We start from the raw sequence: 17,447 nt of genomic DNA, 5'->3' as shown, positions 1-17,447 counted from the left end.
CCAATTATTTAAAAAAAGAATAACAAAAACAAAAAAAATTATATATATATATTATTCAATTAAATTATACATATATTATTAATATTTTTTTATTATTTTATTAATTTATTTATTAATTAAATAATTATATATATATAATTAAATAATATATTATAATATATTATTATATTATATATAATATATATTAATAAATAAATAAATAAATTTATATATTAATATATTATTTAAATAATAATTTTTATGAATTATTTTATGACTTAAATAATAATTATTAATAATGTGTTTCTTTTTTGGCATAAAATTATTACAAATATTTTTAATCGACAATTTTATATTCATTTAAATTATTTGAGTATATTAACATTGATTCGAAACTGAATCGTCATTTGATTTATGCACAATTCGATCTAATGTATTCATTTTTTTTTTGTATATTCTATCGAATTAATTCAATGTTAAATTGTTTGCAAGATTATTTTGAATATTATTTATTTAATTCTTGTTTTAATTGAAGTTACTTTGACGAGAGTTTCTTTTTTTCTTACAAATGAAAGAAAGAAAAAAGAAAAACAAGGAGATAAAAAAAGGAAACAATATGTTAATTATTATGTATTAAGAATATGGTCATCGTTAAAGCGAACATGCTCGTTTAATAAAATCGTGAACATTTTCCCACGTGCCACGTGTTACGTTTCATTTAAAAAATGCAACCGATAGACGAATATACCACGTGGACGGTAAAAACACTTATAGAAAATCGTAATTTGAATGATTTCATTTAAAATGCATGATAGAGAATCAGCATTTTTAAATAACATTAAATGATAATATAATACGAAATCGGATTGTAAAAAAAATTCATTCGGTACGTTCCTATTGTTTTATTTTCATTAACTCACACGCACGTACACAAACACGTAAGCAAGCAACACACGTGCACCTACACATTTGTAATTTCACGTATTATTCATACACTTATTTACACTTTCGTATTACGTACTTTGGAATAACAATGGATAATGTAACGAAAAAAAAAAAAGAAAAAAAAGAAGAAGAATTAAAAGTCTCACGGCTATGGGGAAATAAAAGTACATTGATTTAAAAAATAATAAATACATATTTATATATTCTGTAAATTTGCATATTATACGTTTATGCATATAAAAACGTGAATTCCAAAAATAAATCATTGAAACTTAGAATGTAGAATGTGTATAAGGTATATATAATGTTAATAAATGAATAAATAAATAAATAAATAAATAAATAAATGACGACAGAAAAGTGCGATTAAATAATAATACGAGAAAGAAAGAAAAATTCATTCACTTTTGATCATCGTTATTTAAAATTATTATTATTATTATTATTATTATTATTATTATTATTATTTTATAATTAATATTATATAATACTGTTTTTCTTGCAAATAATTCCACGTGTACGTGTTTATCGATAATTATACCAATAAAACGATATTTAAAAATAAATTAATTTTCATAATACACTCGTTGCAAATATCACATAACAATTGTTTGCAATAAAAATATAAATATATATATATTTGCATTATATTTTGTTTGTGGAATAATGAAAATAAACGTTTACATATAAATATACCAAAGACAATTGTAAATAAAACAGAAGCACGAGTTTATCTACATATTTAACTTTAAAACAAACCGGTTTTATTGCACCTCACTGCAAACCACCCAACCGCCTCCCCCCACCCCTTTCCTCTCAAATATTAACATCGTTTTCTTCTTTTTCTTGTTCCACATATATTTTTCTTTTTGTTTTTATACATTTATTTTCCTTCTTTTTTCCTTGTCTCTGTTATATTTCCGTAATTTATAATATATAACAAATATCTTCCGTGTTACAATTATTGAAACGAGTTTACCGATCAAACCAATTGCCCATAGTGATCGATACTTGCATGTAATAGATTTCGTAATCGTGAAAAACTTGTTTTCTCTAATGCTATACTTATACCACATCCTTTAGAACGTTTATAACTTTTATCTAACAATATATTATCGTGGAAGATAACAAGCAATAGAATTGCATTAGTGTCCTCATTTTAATGCTCCACTTTCTATTAATAATACCACGGAATAAAAATGATTACATATAATGAAATAATAAATTAATAAGTAGATAATATTAATATTTTTTTCAATTATTTATGTAATATCTTCGAATACGAATTTTGTTATGTCATGTTAGAAATGTTAGAACACATTGATTAATGGAATATCATTAATAATTTGTTGTATTATATATATATATATATCTTAAGTTTCGTTTAAACAAAATATACAAAAGAATGTTTCAATTGATTGGATAAATTATAATAAATAATATATTAATGGAAAATAATTTGTAGAAAATTAATTGAACTTCCTAAGATTTGTTATTTTTATCTGATTGATAAAAATGAATAAAAAATAATTTAATTTTAAGCAATGATTATATAATAAAATATTTTTAAAATAACAACAACAAAGAACGATCAATTGTTATTATAAAAATCATTAAAAAACATATGAATTGTTTTATAAATAAAAATATGTAAAAGAAATTGATCGCAAAGATCGCAAAAATCGGTATTATCATGAACGAGTTTTCTTTTGAAATCGATGAAATATTTAAAAAGAGTAAAAGGAATCCTGAGTAAAAGGAAGAGAGAGAGAAAAAAAAATAATAATAATATTATAAAGAAGAACGATATATTCTCGACGACAAGATCGGCCGATCGGCACACCTGTGTCCGCGCGCCGAAAGTCGGTGCCCTCGAAAATGAGTGGGTGGAACGGTTAGGGACAGGATAATAACACGTTGCCGTGTTGCTGCACCGTGTGAAACAATGCCGCGCATTGTTGTCGAATAACAGACCAACCATAAGATAGAAAGAGAAAGGAGATCAAAAATAGAATCTCTTGAGAGAAAGATCAACCGATTTTTTTCTATCAATCCGAAACGTACTTTACCATTAGTTTTGACAAATCAATTTTGCAATCGAAATATCTACGCAAAAATTCACCATACATCGTTTTATCATTTACCATCGAGTATTCATCCGATTTTTATTACAATATTTTACCGATCTTTTGTATCTTTTGAAAACGTACCAATCATCACTCGTTTGTCAAACCGATTTATTTTGTAATCTAAAAATCTACACGAAACTCGTCATGTATCGACTTAGTATTTGCTATTTATTTCATCCGATTTTTTAACTTATTTTATCCGATTTTTCGTCTGTATCCGACATGTACGTTCCACTAGTTTATCAAACCGATTTATTTTGTAGTCTAAAAATCTACACAAAACTCGTCACGTATCGACTTAGTATTTGCTATTTATTTTATCCGATTTTTTAACTTATTTTATCCGAATTTTCGTCTCTATCTGACACGTACGTTCCACTAGTTTATCAAACCGATTTACTTTGTAATCAAAAAATCAACGCAAAATTCATCATACATGGTCTTATAATTTTGCTATTTATTTTATCCGATTTTTTAACTTATTTTATCCGATTTTTCGTCTCTATCTGACATGTACATTCCACTAGTTTGTCAAACCGATTTATTTTGCAATCAAAAAATCTACACAAAACGTGTCATGTATCAACTTAGTATTTGCTATTTATTTCATCCGATTTTTTAACTTATTTTATCCGATTTTTCGTCTCTATCTGACATGTACGTTCCATTAGTTTGTCAAAACGATTTATTTTGCAATCCAAAAATCTACACGAAACTCGTCATGTATCGACTTAATATTTGCTATTTATTTTATCCGATTTTTTAACTTATTTTATCCGATTTTTTGTCTTTATCTGACATGTACGTTCCACTAGTTTGTCAAACCGATTTATTTTGCAATCGAAAAATCTACACAAAACGTGTCATGTATCGACTTAGTATTTGCTATTTATTTTATCCGATTTTTCGTCTCTATCTGACATGTACGTTCCACTAGTTTGTCAAACCGATTTATTTTGCAATCAAAAAATTTACACAAAATTCAGGATACATCGTCTTATCATTCATTATTTAATATTCACCCGTTTTGTTAACTTATTTAACCGATTTTTTATTTCTATCTCATACGTACGTTCCACTAGTTTATCAAACCGATTTACTTTGCAATCGAAAAATCAACGTAAAATTCAGCATACATCGTCCTATAATTTTACTATTGAATTTATCAGATTTGTTGTCTCTTTCTGACACGTATGAACCATTCCTTTGCCAAACCGATTTATTTTGCAATCGAAAAATCTATACAAAACTCATCGTACATCGTTATAACATTTACTATTGAATTTATTCGATTTTTGAACTCTGACATAACCCTTACTCAACCCTAAAAAGTTGAAAATCCTCTGGAATATATTATACAGACAAAAGTTGAGATAATCCAAATTTTTCATGGGGTTTAATTACACGGTATTTTTGTTCGTATAATTTTCGGTGGCTCCGTCTGTCGAAAAAAATAATACAACAGGTAGTCAGTCGGTCTTCAGTGATCTATGGATCTTTTCTTGGATCATTTATGTGAGAACGTTAATTATCATGGAAAAGGGTGCTGGAATGATTGATCTAACCTCCAGTCAAGATTTTTTTCTAACGATTTTAATAACTCACGCCGTCCTAAAGGAAAAGAAAAAAAAAATATCTGTTCGAACGTATCCACAATAAAAAATATTTTTAACAAAAATTGTAGAATTATTGGATAAACAAAAATGATATTAAAAATCATCCTAAATTTTCCTATATAAAATGATATGAATTATATAACAAAATAATTCTAACAAAAACTAATCTAAAAGAAAAGAAAAATAATGATCTATCTTTTGACGAACCAAAACAATTCAGATGTAAAAAACAAATGTTAATAGAAACAAAATATGACCATAAATGAAAATAATCTATGAGAAAAATACTTGAAAAATAAAAAAAAAACAGATAACTTTCCTTTTTATTTATTTCTCAAATCAAAATGATAAAAGTCATTTGGTGAATGAAGATAAAATAATTGAATTGACGTAATAACGGGTGACCAGAATGAAATGAGAGTAATTTTAGTAGAAATATATATAGATAGGAAGGAATAAAACATAGAGAAATAGGAAAAAAAAAAAAGGATAGAAAGAGATAATAGGACAGAGGGTTAAGGTCTCGTTCGCGGAAGGAAACGAGTATCGTGCAATAACCAAAGACGAAGAACCTTGTTCGAGTCGTGGGTACTTCGAATGGGAGGAACCCGGGCTCCTGTAATCGGCAGATTAATGTTCGTTTCTCGAACCTAATCTCAAGCGTATCCTGCGTTCGAACGGAAGACCTGACATCCTCCTATAAGAGAAAGACAGTGAAACACACTGTGTATGTGTGTGTATGTGTGTGTGCGAGAGAGAAAACCCTTGTTATTTCTCTCTGTCTTACTCATTCCTACGTTGGGATTCTAAGGGACGAATGATCTTAAATCCAAGGATTTCGATTTATGCGATCGTGACCCTTTTAACTGACTTCTATTCTATTCCTAACACACTATCACTATTTGTGTTACGTTTATACGGAATATTTTATTAATTATTTAATTTTTATAAATAATTGCGTGTAACTGATTAAATTCAATGTAATAGTATAACTGGAAATAATTTATCGAATTAGTTTTTTTTCTTTTTTTAAATATTATTATAACAATGATAATAACAATGTGTAACCGATTAAATTCAATGTAATAGTATAACTGGAAATAATAATAAAATAATATCGAATTAGTTTCTTATTGTTCTTTTATTATTATTATAACAATGATAATAACAATCAATTAGTTGTTTATCACGTTCAAAAATAAAATTATTAATAAATGTGTCGCAGGGAAGTTTGACAGGGTAAGAATTGAAAACGTTATTCCGATCTTATTGATCTTATTGATAATAACAATGATAATTAATTGTATAGAAAATAGTGTAACGGGAAATAATTTATATTGGAAAATAAAAGGATTGTATTATTTAACAATAAAAAAAAAAATTAACATTATTAACTGAATGATGATTATTGTATAATGATTAATTGAATAGAAGAAATTAATTAGAAATAATTTATATTGGAGAAAATAAAATATTTCTTACTTTGATCGTTTAAATAAAAGATAATAATATTATTAAAATATAATAATAATAATAATAATAATAATAATAATAAAAAACCTGATGATTATTGTAATGATTAATTGAATAGAAGAAATTAATTAGAAATAATTTATATTGGAGAAAATAAAATATTTCTTACTTTGATCGTTTAAATAAAAGATAATAATATTATTAAATAATAATAATAATAATAATAATAAACCTTACATATAGAAATGAAAAAAGGAAAATGCTTGTTCCGAGAAGTCCGTTAACGCCTCCGGTTTTTCTAACCCGTTGTTTCGTTTAGCTAATATTCTTTAAAAAAAAAAAAATAAAGAAGAAGGAAGAGAGAGAGAGAGAGAGAGAGAGAGAAGAATGAAGAACATTAAAGGGCCGAAAGGGTGTCTTCTCACTGTGTTCTTCGTATTATCCATGGTGGTTTGACCAAAGACCAGTTTCAGTTTTTGGGCCGGATTTTTCCCATGCTTTTATACGAGGTAAAAGAAAAGAAAAGAAAAGAAAAGAAAAAAAAAAAAGGCCATCTCATCGACGCCCTGATCTGACGACCTTTCATAGTAACCCTTCGAAAAAGGGCTTACTTACTTGTCCTGTTGTGTTGTCCGGTTTACGGACCGGGCCGGTTCCGGGTCCCCGTACTAAGAGCCACTCAAATTTTCTTTCTATCTTTTTGTCCTTTTTTTATTGTTTTTTTTTTGCTAGGATCATCGATCAAAATATTTTCGCGTCAAGGGAACGCGTAAATGCTTCCTGACCCTCCCCCTCCCCCCTTCCTGTTCTCTCTCTCTCTCTCTCTCTCTTTTTTACTTTCTCAACCCCCTCCCCTCCTCCCTTTGCACTTTACTTGTTTTTATTTTGAAGTAACCGTTCGTTCCTTTCGTCCCTTCTTATTTAAACATTAATATGATATATCCTTTATGCCAACACCGTATCATCCTAATCGTTCCTCTTTTATAATAATAAATATTTGTTTAAACAATTAAAAGGAAGGGGGGGGAGGACAAGGAAACGATGTGGGGCCTACCCCACCCTAGTGGGGTTGTGTGTTGGATGGAATATTTATTCATTCAATAGCAACCATTTTGTAACGTTCATTTATTTTGAACTTCAAATCATTTTAATCGTTGTTAACTAATTTTTCGTAATTTTTGGAATAAAACGAATAATTGAGAATAAATAAATAAAAAAAAAGGAGACGAAACGAAGGAGGATTATGTGGATGGGGATGGGGTTAAGGGGAGGGGGGTGGGAAAGAAATGATAAGAAAAAATGAAAAGGTTTGAAAGAAATATTAAAAAAAAGAAAAAAATAAACGCAACTGCATCGTGATACGTGTAAAGTGAGAAGAAATTTCTTCTATGGCTACCAAATTACGAATGAGAGAATGAAAAGAAAATGAAAGGAGAAATGAAAAAGAACTGTAAACTCAAGCCCGTCGAATCGTCGGCCGGTTTTACAGATCGGATCGTAAAACTGACGATTTACAGACGCCATCTTCGTACATAACGATCCTGATATCTCTTGCGAGCTTTAACGCGTCTGATATCGAAACTAAACGAAACGAAACGAAACGAAATGAAACTAAAAAACTTCCTTCGTGATTTTTTTTCTGATATTTTTTTTTGAGATTTCCCTGCAAAAACCTTTGACGAAAAAAGAAAGAAAAAAAAAAACCTTCCAATCGTATTTTCGTAATCTCATCCCATTTTCGTATATTTTATTCGAAATATTTTTCCTCGTGGTCGAGGGAGGGGGAGGAGAGAACAGGGGAGAGACAGAAAAGTGGGTGAAAGGGGGGAAGTGCAGAGGGAAGGTCCAGGATTTATTTATTTACTTTTTTTTTGTTGTTTAATTTTAAATTGTCTTATTTCGTTGAAATATTTGCGAATATGTGATATTTGATGTGTTTGTGTGTATCTGTGTGGGTATCAGAAACGACGAGAAAGATCATTCGGCCTTGCGAATTGAACTCCTCGTAAAAGTCGTAATTTATTGGCAAGCCAGTGTAATGATCCAACTACTACGGGACTTTAATTACACCTCATCTCTGTCATCCTCGTGAAACGTCTTCCGTGAAATAGCGAAAGAAACGAAACCTTCCTTCCTATCTTTTTTTTTTCTTCTTTTCTTCTTCTTCTTCTTCTTATTCTTCTTTTTTTCGTTAACTCGTAACTTACATTTCAAAGTGAGATATAGAAAGTTTCAATGAAAATATGATTTTTATTTTTATCTTGAAATAATCCAAATCGCGAGACGAACGTTTTACTCGTTCGTTCGTTTCTTTACATTTAATAATATATTTTTTCTTTTTTTTTATTTACAAATATAAATGTCTAAAAGCTTGCGCAACATTCAGGTGTCAGGTGTTTATACATTCAAATGGAGTATTGAAAATAGAATCAACTATTTCGTATTATTACATTTATTTTCCATACAACACACACAGAATTTCTATTTAACAAAAGTTAAATAACGATACTGGTAGACCTAATGAAAAATAATGACTAGGATTATTTATGTTCGGTTATATTCGCTACAATTTAAATCGAAAAAATCTAAGCAACGTTGAAGTACTTTCTCTCGTTAATTATATATAATAAATATTTATGACAAGCGCGATATATCAATTGTATTTTTTACAGTAAAGAATAAAAATCACGTTAATCTTATTCATATACAAATAATGATAACGACGATCAACGTCATATTTAATCCACACTAATCTATTAAAAAAAAAATGAAGAAAATCAATCCAAAAGGAACATTGAAGTATTTAGAGAAACAAATTGAACGAAAAGTAACGAGAATATACGAATGGGAGGAAGAAACACAACGGTACACGAGTAAAATTTCAATGTAAAATGATTTGATTGAAAATCAAAGGGAATAACACAACTCCACTTAGTATGCACAATTCTTTCTTATACTAACTAATAAATAGTTAGCATGATACCAGTTTAATTTTATTCGTAACATTTTTACTCCCCCAATCGTTCCACACACATCTACCAAAAAAAATGAACCCAAAAGAAACATTGGGTAAGTAACTAGAAAAGTAACTAGAATGTACGAATGGGAAGAAAAAGTACGACGATACACAAAATTTCAATGTAAAATGATTTGATTGAAAATCAAAAGTATAACGATTGCACTTAGTATGCACAATTCTTTCTTATACTAACTAATACATAGTGATAGCGTACTAATACATAGCATGATATCACAGTTTAAATTTATTCGCAACATTTTCCCCCTCCCCAATTGTTCTACACAGATCTACCAAAAGAAAATGAACCCAAAAGAAACGTTGAAATATTAAAAACAACAAATCAAACGAAAAGTAACGAGAATGTACGAATGGGATGAAGAAACACAACGATACACGAGTAAAATTTCAATGTAAAATGATTTGATTGAAAATCAAAGGGAATAACACAACTCCACTTAGTATGCACAATTCTTTCTTATACTAACTAATACATAGTTAGCATGATATCACAGTTTAATTTTATTCGTAACATTTTCCCCCACCCCAATCGTTCCACACACATCTACCAAAAAAAATGAACCCAAAAGAAACATTGGGTAAGTAACTAGAAAAGTAACTAGAATGTACGAATGGGAAGAAAAAGTACGACGATACACAAAATTTCAATGTAAGATGATTTGATTGAAAATCAAAAGTATAACGAATTGCACTTAGTATGCACAATTCTTTCTTATACTAATTAATACATAGTTAGCATGATATCACAGTTTAATTTTATTCGCAACATTTTCCCCCTCCCCAATTGTTCTACACACATCTACCAAAAATAATGAACCCAAAAGAAACGTTGAAATATTAAAAACAACAAATCGAACGAAAAGTAACGAGAATATACGAATGGAAGGAAGAAACACAACGATACACGAATGAAATTTCAATGTAAAATGATTTGATTGAAAATCAAAGGGAATAACACAACTCCACTTAGAATGCACAATTCTTTCTATACTAACTAATAAATAGTTAGCACGTTATCAGTTTAATTTTCTTTGTAACACTTTTACTCCCCTAATCGTTCCACACACATCTACCAAAAAAAATGAACCCAAAAGAAACGTTGGGTAAGTAACTAGAAAAGTAACTAGAATGTACGAATGAAAGAACGAAACACAACGATACACGAGTAAGATTTCAATGTAAAATGATTTGATTGAAAATCAAAGAGAATAACACAACTCCACTTAGTATGCACAACTCTTTCTTATACTAATTAATAAATAGTTAGCATGATATCACAGTTTAATTTTCTTCGTAACATTTCCCCACCTCAATCGTTCCACACACATCTACCAAAAAAAATGAACTCAAAAGAAACGTTGAGTAAGTAACTAGAAAAGTAACGAGAATGTACGAATGGAATGAAGAAACGCAACGATACACGAGTAAAATTTCAATGTAAAATGATTTGATTAAAAATCAAAGGTATCACAAATTGCACTTGGTATGCACAATTCTTTCTTATACTAATTAATAAATAGCATGATATCACTTTAATTTTCTTCGTAACATTTCCCCACCCAATCGTTCCACACACATCTACCAAAAAAAATGAACTCAAAAGAAACGTTGGGTAAGTAACTAGAAAAGTAACCAGAATGTACAAATAGAAGAAAGAAACTTAACGATACACGAGTAAAATTTCAATGTAAAATGATTTGATTGAAAATCAAAGGGACTAACGAATTGCACCGAGTATGCACCAAAGAAAGAGAATAAAAAGAAAAAAAAAGGCATGGAATGGTGATGGGGAGGGGGGGATGTTCCGCATTGGAGAACGTTCATTGCGGTAATCGCCCTGATTGTCGGCGATCACTATATTACGTCGACGGATTGATTTTGATGTCAAGCGATGTCAAACGGCCGCGAATTATCGTCAATTTGTCAGGACGTTCTCGTGATGCGGTACTCGATTGCTGCTGCTACTGTTACTGATGCTGACTGCTGGCTGCTGGCTCTGCTGGGTTATCGGCAAAATAGGGTGGCACACTACGCGTGTGCTAGATGATCATGATTCACATATGGCACCCATAGGATGAGAGAAATAATGACGAGGAAACCGTCGGACACCGTGCTTTTGCAAAAGTACAAACGGTAACACCGTTTCTATACACTAACACACGTTTAAATATTACCCACGTTACGTATAGGTTATTGTGTTGTTACATTTGCACGTGTTGGTTGACGATTTACACGATTCATTCTGATGGTTGCTTTCTTTTCTTCGTTTTTCACTTACTGTAACCATTTTTATTAAGGTGAATCTAATGTTCGTGCGTTTTATTGTGTTTGTATGTCATTTTTGTTGTTTGTTGAAGTAGATACAATTATTTTTATAAGTATTATTCACACGTTTACGTTCTTATATTTATTATTTATTTGATTTTATTTTTAACGATATTTTGGGAGGGGTTTAAGATTAAATTCTATCGTCAAATTTTCTTTTTTTATTAAATATTAAATATTTTATTTAATTTTATTTATAATTTTATAGATTGTTACTTTAAGTATGACAGTTATATTTTAAAGATTGATATCGTTATACGACAAAATATTCAATTTATTTCTATATGTTGTATCGTCATTAAATAATAATTAAAATATTACAGAGATTATTGCAAATAAATTTCGATACTTTATTATTTCTAAAATTAATGATTATAATATTAAAAAATCGTGTATTGTCTCGAAAACAATTACTGACATGATTAATAATAAATATTATCCCTTTTACAAAAGTCTCGTAAAAGACAACCTTGACAACCCTTTGTTTTTTTATTCATAGAAACATTCGAAATCACGAAGAACGATTTATACCATCATTTCGACGAAAAAAAGATATTCCGAAAAAAAAATAAAAGGAATAAAAAAAAGAAGAAGAAGAGAAAGCACCGATAGTTCGACGTGTCACTGGGACTAGCAGACGACGACGAGGGTCGTGTCGCCGTTTTCCAGGCAATTAGGGTCGCCGTGAATAGAAATTATCGTCAGATCGAGCACGTTATTACGACGTTGAGTATATCACCAACATAGTGAGAGAAAGAGAGAGAGAGAGAGATTTCACCCTAATAACGGTAAACATCAGTGTCTCTATCGTAATTGGAACACATCGAGGAGGGTTGTGGAAATAATATTAAAAATTACATCAAACAAACAAAAAATACTTTGTTTTTCTTTTGATACGGATAGGTCAATAATTTTCTTCTCATTAATTAATAAATCACGACTTTACACTTAATCAATCAATCCGAAATAATTTTCAAATCATTTATCAATGATATTAAAAATATATTATAAACGCACAAATATTTTCACTTTGTATCTTTGTTGTTGGTTTAATATTACATCGTACACGTTTGTTTAACATTTTGTTTCAATAGAATATCTCGTACCTACTCAATTATCGAATTAAATTCGAATCACGTATTGTTTAATCCTTCGAGTGATATGAGCGCATATATGCGTCCAACGAGTTACATCAAACAAACAAAAAATACTTTGTTTTTCTTTTGATACGGATAGGTCAATAATTTTCTTCTCATTAATTAAAAATCACGACTTTATACTTAATCAATCAATCCGAAATAATTTTCAAATCATTTATCAATGATATTAAACAAATGTTTTAAACACATATTTTCACTTTGTATCTTTGTTGTTGGTTTAATATTACATCGTACACGTTTGTTTAACATTTTGTTTCAATAGAATATCTCGTACCTACTCGATTATCGAATTAAATTCGAATCACGTATTGTTTAATCCTTCGAGTGATATGAGCGCATATATGCGTCCAACGAATGCAATTCGCGTTGAGTAAAGACTTGTCAATTGTTTCCTACGTTTCTTTATTCGAAAAATTATTTGTCCTTTTATTTTTTAATCAAAATAATGAAATATTAATAGAAATAATCATTCGATACACATCGAAATCGTAATAGTTTGGATTAAACGTTCATTTTATATAAAAATACGATAAAAATGATTAATTTTCTAATTGTTTAATAAGAATAGTATGTAAAAATTTGGATTAAGAGGGTCGACGAGAAGTGTAAGTGTTTTTTGTCGTCCGTTTATTTATTATAATTAGTTCAATATCGTGTTTGAATAGATCAAATCGTTGCAAGTATGAAATCTATGATAAAATGAATGTAAAGAATGAAAAGAAAAAAAGACAGAAAAAGAAAAAAAGGGAGAAAGAATAAGAAAAATGAAGAAGCTCAACGACCGGTCCCCGAGCGTTCAAAAGGTTCATCGCACTGTGAAGATCAGCAAGGAGCCCGTTTTAAGGGCGAGTAATTAGCCGAGAAACGCGGGTTCATTAGGATATCTCGTAGTATCTTCGCGACGCTTTCCGCGGGGTGGCCACGCGACCGTCGGCTCTTTTTATTTATTTTCTTTTTCAGAAAACAGAGATCAACTGATAAAACCAAAAACAAGAAAAACTAAAAGACCTTACGGGTGTAATATCTTCTAACTTGTAGAACTACTCGTAGAATTTACATTGTCTATGACAGAAACGCAATGTTTTATTTGATATAAATGCAATTATTTCTATATGACACTGGAAATAATAATAATAAATATATTTTTCTCCCAACGTGATTATTAAATATTAGAAATATTATTTGTCTTAATATCTAATTATTTTTTTCAATCGGAGATTAAACGTTTGAATATTATTTTTAAATGAGATACCTAATGATTGAAGTGATTCAAGGATTTGATTCACGTTCGATGTGATTTCTAAAGGATTCTAAATTTCATATTTTTTTTTTAGAATGGATTATACGAGACACTTCATTCCCACGTAAATATCAAGCGTGAGTTCGAGTTGAATTATAACAGGTGAAAAGATATGATTGGAAATTAGCAAATACTTAATCGTTGAAACAATTGTCGTCGTAACTAATTGTTTTCACGTGTAAAAAGTAAAAATTCATGTTAAATTACATACAAATGAGATAGGATATAATATTATCGAAAAAGAGATCAAATATAATTTATAATTAAAGATACGAATTATCCTATAGTACGATATCCGATTGACAAGATATCGAAAATCATTTTGTACTCGCAATTTGATTTAGACTTTTTGACAAATATAATTGAACGGAAACCTAACACGTGTCCGAAGTTCGGAATCGGAGTGAAACCGTAGCAGGTGGGATATGGTATCACGTTTTACAGGTTGTAAATGGTCGGCAATTATCGATGGTATAGTATTCTAGTGGAATGTGTCGTGTGTGTGTCCCCATTGCGGTTTAATCGCTCGACAGTTTCGACCTCTATCGCGAAACACGCGTTCCGCACTTGCGCGCACTTTGAACGTTCACCGACGAAACGAAACGAAACGAAACGTTTTCTCTCTCTCACTCTCTCACTCACTCTTTCTACATATATATATATATATATATTTCTATCTCTTTCTTTCACATTTGGACTACATCGAGAGAGTGCAATTAACTGCAGCAACGTATATCTCGCAGCTCGATCTTAATTCTTTTTTAAAGTCCACCGCCATCCGTCTATTTTTATTTTGAAAGAAGAAAAAGATAATAAAAAAAAAGAAAAAGGAATGATTTGCCGAGAGGACTCCTCCTCTCACCTAGCTCCCTCCGCGCGTTCATTAAAATAATTCTCGCGGTAATAAACGTCATTAGGAACGTCCGCGGTTTACTCCTTGCCTTACGCTATATCTTTGCCCCCTTAAAACCGCATACTCGGTGGTGTTGCTATACCTGAACGTTCCTTCTTCATTCTATTCTTTGAAGAATGTAATACGAGTATGAGTAAGTGAGTAAAGATAGTTAGGATATATACATTGACTTTGTTCTTAGGTTAGAGAGAGAAAAAAATCAAAAGGGATAGAATGATACTCGTGAATGTTAATGAGTTGGATTGAAATAAATCAAGAAGTAAGAACCGTGTTTGGTGATAGGACAAAAATTCCAGATAGTTCGTACGTGTAGGAGTAACAACGTCCGATAATTATCCTAAATCAAAAGATCGTGGGAATAAGATTGAGAGTATATAAATCCTGATAAAGATAGTTTGAGAAATCTCCGAGGATAAGGGTGGAAGAACAACAGAAAAGGTAATGGAATATATCAGTAGGACGATAAATCCTGATTTATCCTCGTTTAGCAGTTGATCGAATAAACAGACTTACCCTCGCAGGTGAATTGTCCGTAATGCTTCCCACTGCTTTTATCCCCGCAAACAACGCACTCGATGTTAGGTGACTTGTCGGTTTGCGAGCTACCGGATTGGGAACTGTTGGCTTGACTTCCGGGTGTCGTGCTAGGTGGTAAAGGATCTCTAGGTGTTAAAACAGCACCGGTTGGTACGAGGCACGTGATATCTTCGGGCGTAGCCGAGGGTGTTAAATGCGTGGTAGGAGGCATGGGCGGCGGCGGGCCAACCTGAAGTGGTCCGCCGCCGCCGGCCGTGGCAGCAGCCGGTGCCGTAGCCGGTGAGGGCCCACCACCGGTCCCAAGACTATTTCCAGGGTCCCGCGATGCCCAGGAGGGCGGCGGGGCTACCAGCGCCATTGAGGCGGTGGTGCCGCGCGCCGGGAACCCCAGCTCCAACGTGCTGGTGAACTCGGTGTGGTGGTGGTGGTGGTGATGGTGTCCTGCCGGCACCCGGCCGGGGAACAACGTCGCCGTCGCGGCCGGGTAAACCACCCCGGCAGTCGCCAGGGCGTCCGCGCCTCCTGTCCCCCCTCGAACCACCCTGACGGCTCCTTCCTCCTCTTCGTACGCCACCACCGAGCCCTCCGCCGAATCGACTCGACTCGCGCCGATCGCGAGGAGTCTCTCGCTTCTCTCAAGGTACGTGTCTTTTTCTTCTATGTGCACTTATTACTATATTACACTCCCACCGAATGACAACGCGACTGATTCGACTTACTTGCCTGACTTCACTTACTTCGCTGATGTCAACTGTGCTCTCTCTTTTATTATCTCTTATTTAGTTTTGATATTATTATATTATCACACTTAAATATGTTTTTTTTTTTTGTTTTATTCTTATTTAACAACTATCAGTTTAAGGTAGAACGATAATCCAGGACACACTTAATGATCACCGGTAATTTGTTAACCGAACTAGTAAAAACCAATATCGTTCTCCAACACGATGATCCTTTGTAATATAACTTTAGAGAGTCCAATAAATTATACGAAAGATCCCTCTTCTTCTGATGTTAATTGTCATCGACGAACGTCCCGTTGACATCGCGCGAAATATCATTTAAATAAACAAAACAATATAATATATATATATCTCGATCTGATTCAATTCGAACTAACGCACTTGGTCACTATTCTTCTTCTTCTTCTTCTTCTTAAGGGGGGGAAATAAAACCCACCCCCACCCACCCCAACCAACCTTTAAAGAAGAACACGCGTCGGAAACGGGATGATATCGGACAACCGATCGATTTTATTATTTCGAACTAACTTCGCACTCTTTTTATTTTTCCTTATTTCTCTCTCTCTCTCTCTCCCTCTCTCTTCAATTAATATTTATATTAAAAATAAGGACACACCGAAAAAAAAACGTTGTTTTCTTGTCACCACAATTGGGGGGGTTAGGGTAAGAGGAGAAGAGGAATGGGGGGTCTCGTGCCACACTAAAGGGGCACCAGGTTGTCTCTTCTTCTTCTTCTTCTTTTTCTTCTTCTTCCTCTTCTTATTTTAGGTTTACCGAAACTAACCGAAAAAGCGCGCGCGCGTTAAACTCGACGACGGATCGTCGGGTCCGGAGACTACGGGCGGCACGTCGTCCTCGTCGGAGCGTATGCGGTCGCCTGACGGTAAAACGGGTAGGCACGCGCGCGGGAAAGAGAGAGAGAGAGAGAGAGAGAGAGAAGAAAAAAAGGGAAAGAGAAAGAGAATAAGATTGATAGGAAAGATGGATTGGAAAGGGACACCTAATGTGTTCAATAAGGATAAAGAAGAACAACACAACAGCAATAGTAATAGTATTGGTAATAATAGTACTATCTGTATATAATAATAAAATAGTAGTGGTGAATATAGGGAAAGAAGAAGAAGAAGAAATAATAGAAATAGAGAAAAGAATAAAATAAAGAACACAGGGTATAGACAAAAAGATAAAAAAGAAAGAAAGAGAAAGAGAGAGAGAGAGAGAGAGAGAGAGATAGCAATAGATGCGCGCGCGCACAGAATCCTTGGGAACACACGTTGCTACTACGTGTGT

At 31.9% G+C, this 17,447-nt stretch overlaps 1 protein-coding gene and 1 long non-coding RNA gene across 2 annotated transcripts in view; one reads left to right on the top strand and one right to left on the bottom strand.

Annotated features, from left to right (window-relative positions):
• Positions 1-17,210, bottom strand: part of LOC122523833 (steroid receptor seven-up, isoforms B/C) — a 66,887-nt gene extending 49,677 nt beyond the window's left edge. Inside the window, exon 1 of the mRNA XM_043645736.1 lies at positions 15,391-17,210. Within this exon, the coding sequence (XP_043501671.1) occupies positions 15,391-15,772 (382 nt within the window). The 5' untranslated portion in view covers positions 15,773-17,210. The remainder of the gene's footprint in view (positions 1-15,390) is intronic.
• Positions 11,152-12,063, top strand: LOC122524419. Its single transcript, XR_006305538.1, has 2 exons — positions 11,152-11,312; positions 12,004-12,063. It is a non-coding gene; the product is annotated as an uncharacterized LOC122524419 (long non-coding RNA).
• Positions 17,211-17,447: the final 237 nt, after the last annotated feature.

The sequence above is a fragment of the Polistes fuscatus genome, unplaced genomic scaffold (assembly GCF_010416935.1).
Source record: "Polistes fuscatus isolate 324 unplaced genomic scaffold, CU_Pfus_HIC Scaffold7, whole genome shotgun sequence".
Lineage (NCBI taxonomy): Eukaryota > Metazoa > Arthropoda > Insecta > Hymenoptera > Vespidae > Polistes > Polistes fuscatus.
This window is presented reverse-complemented; position numbering and strand designations above follow the sequence as displayed.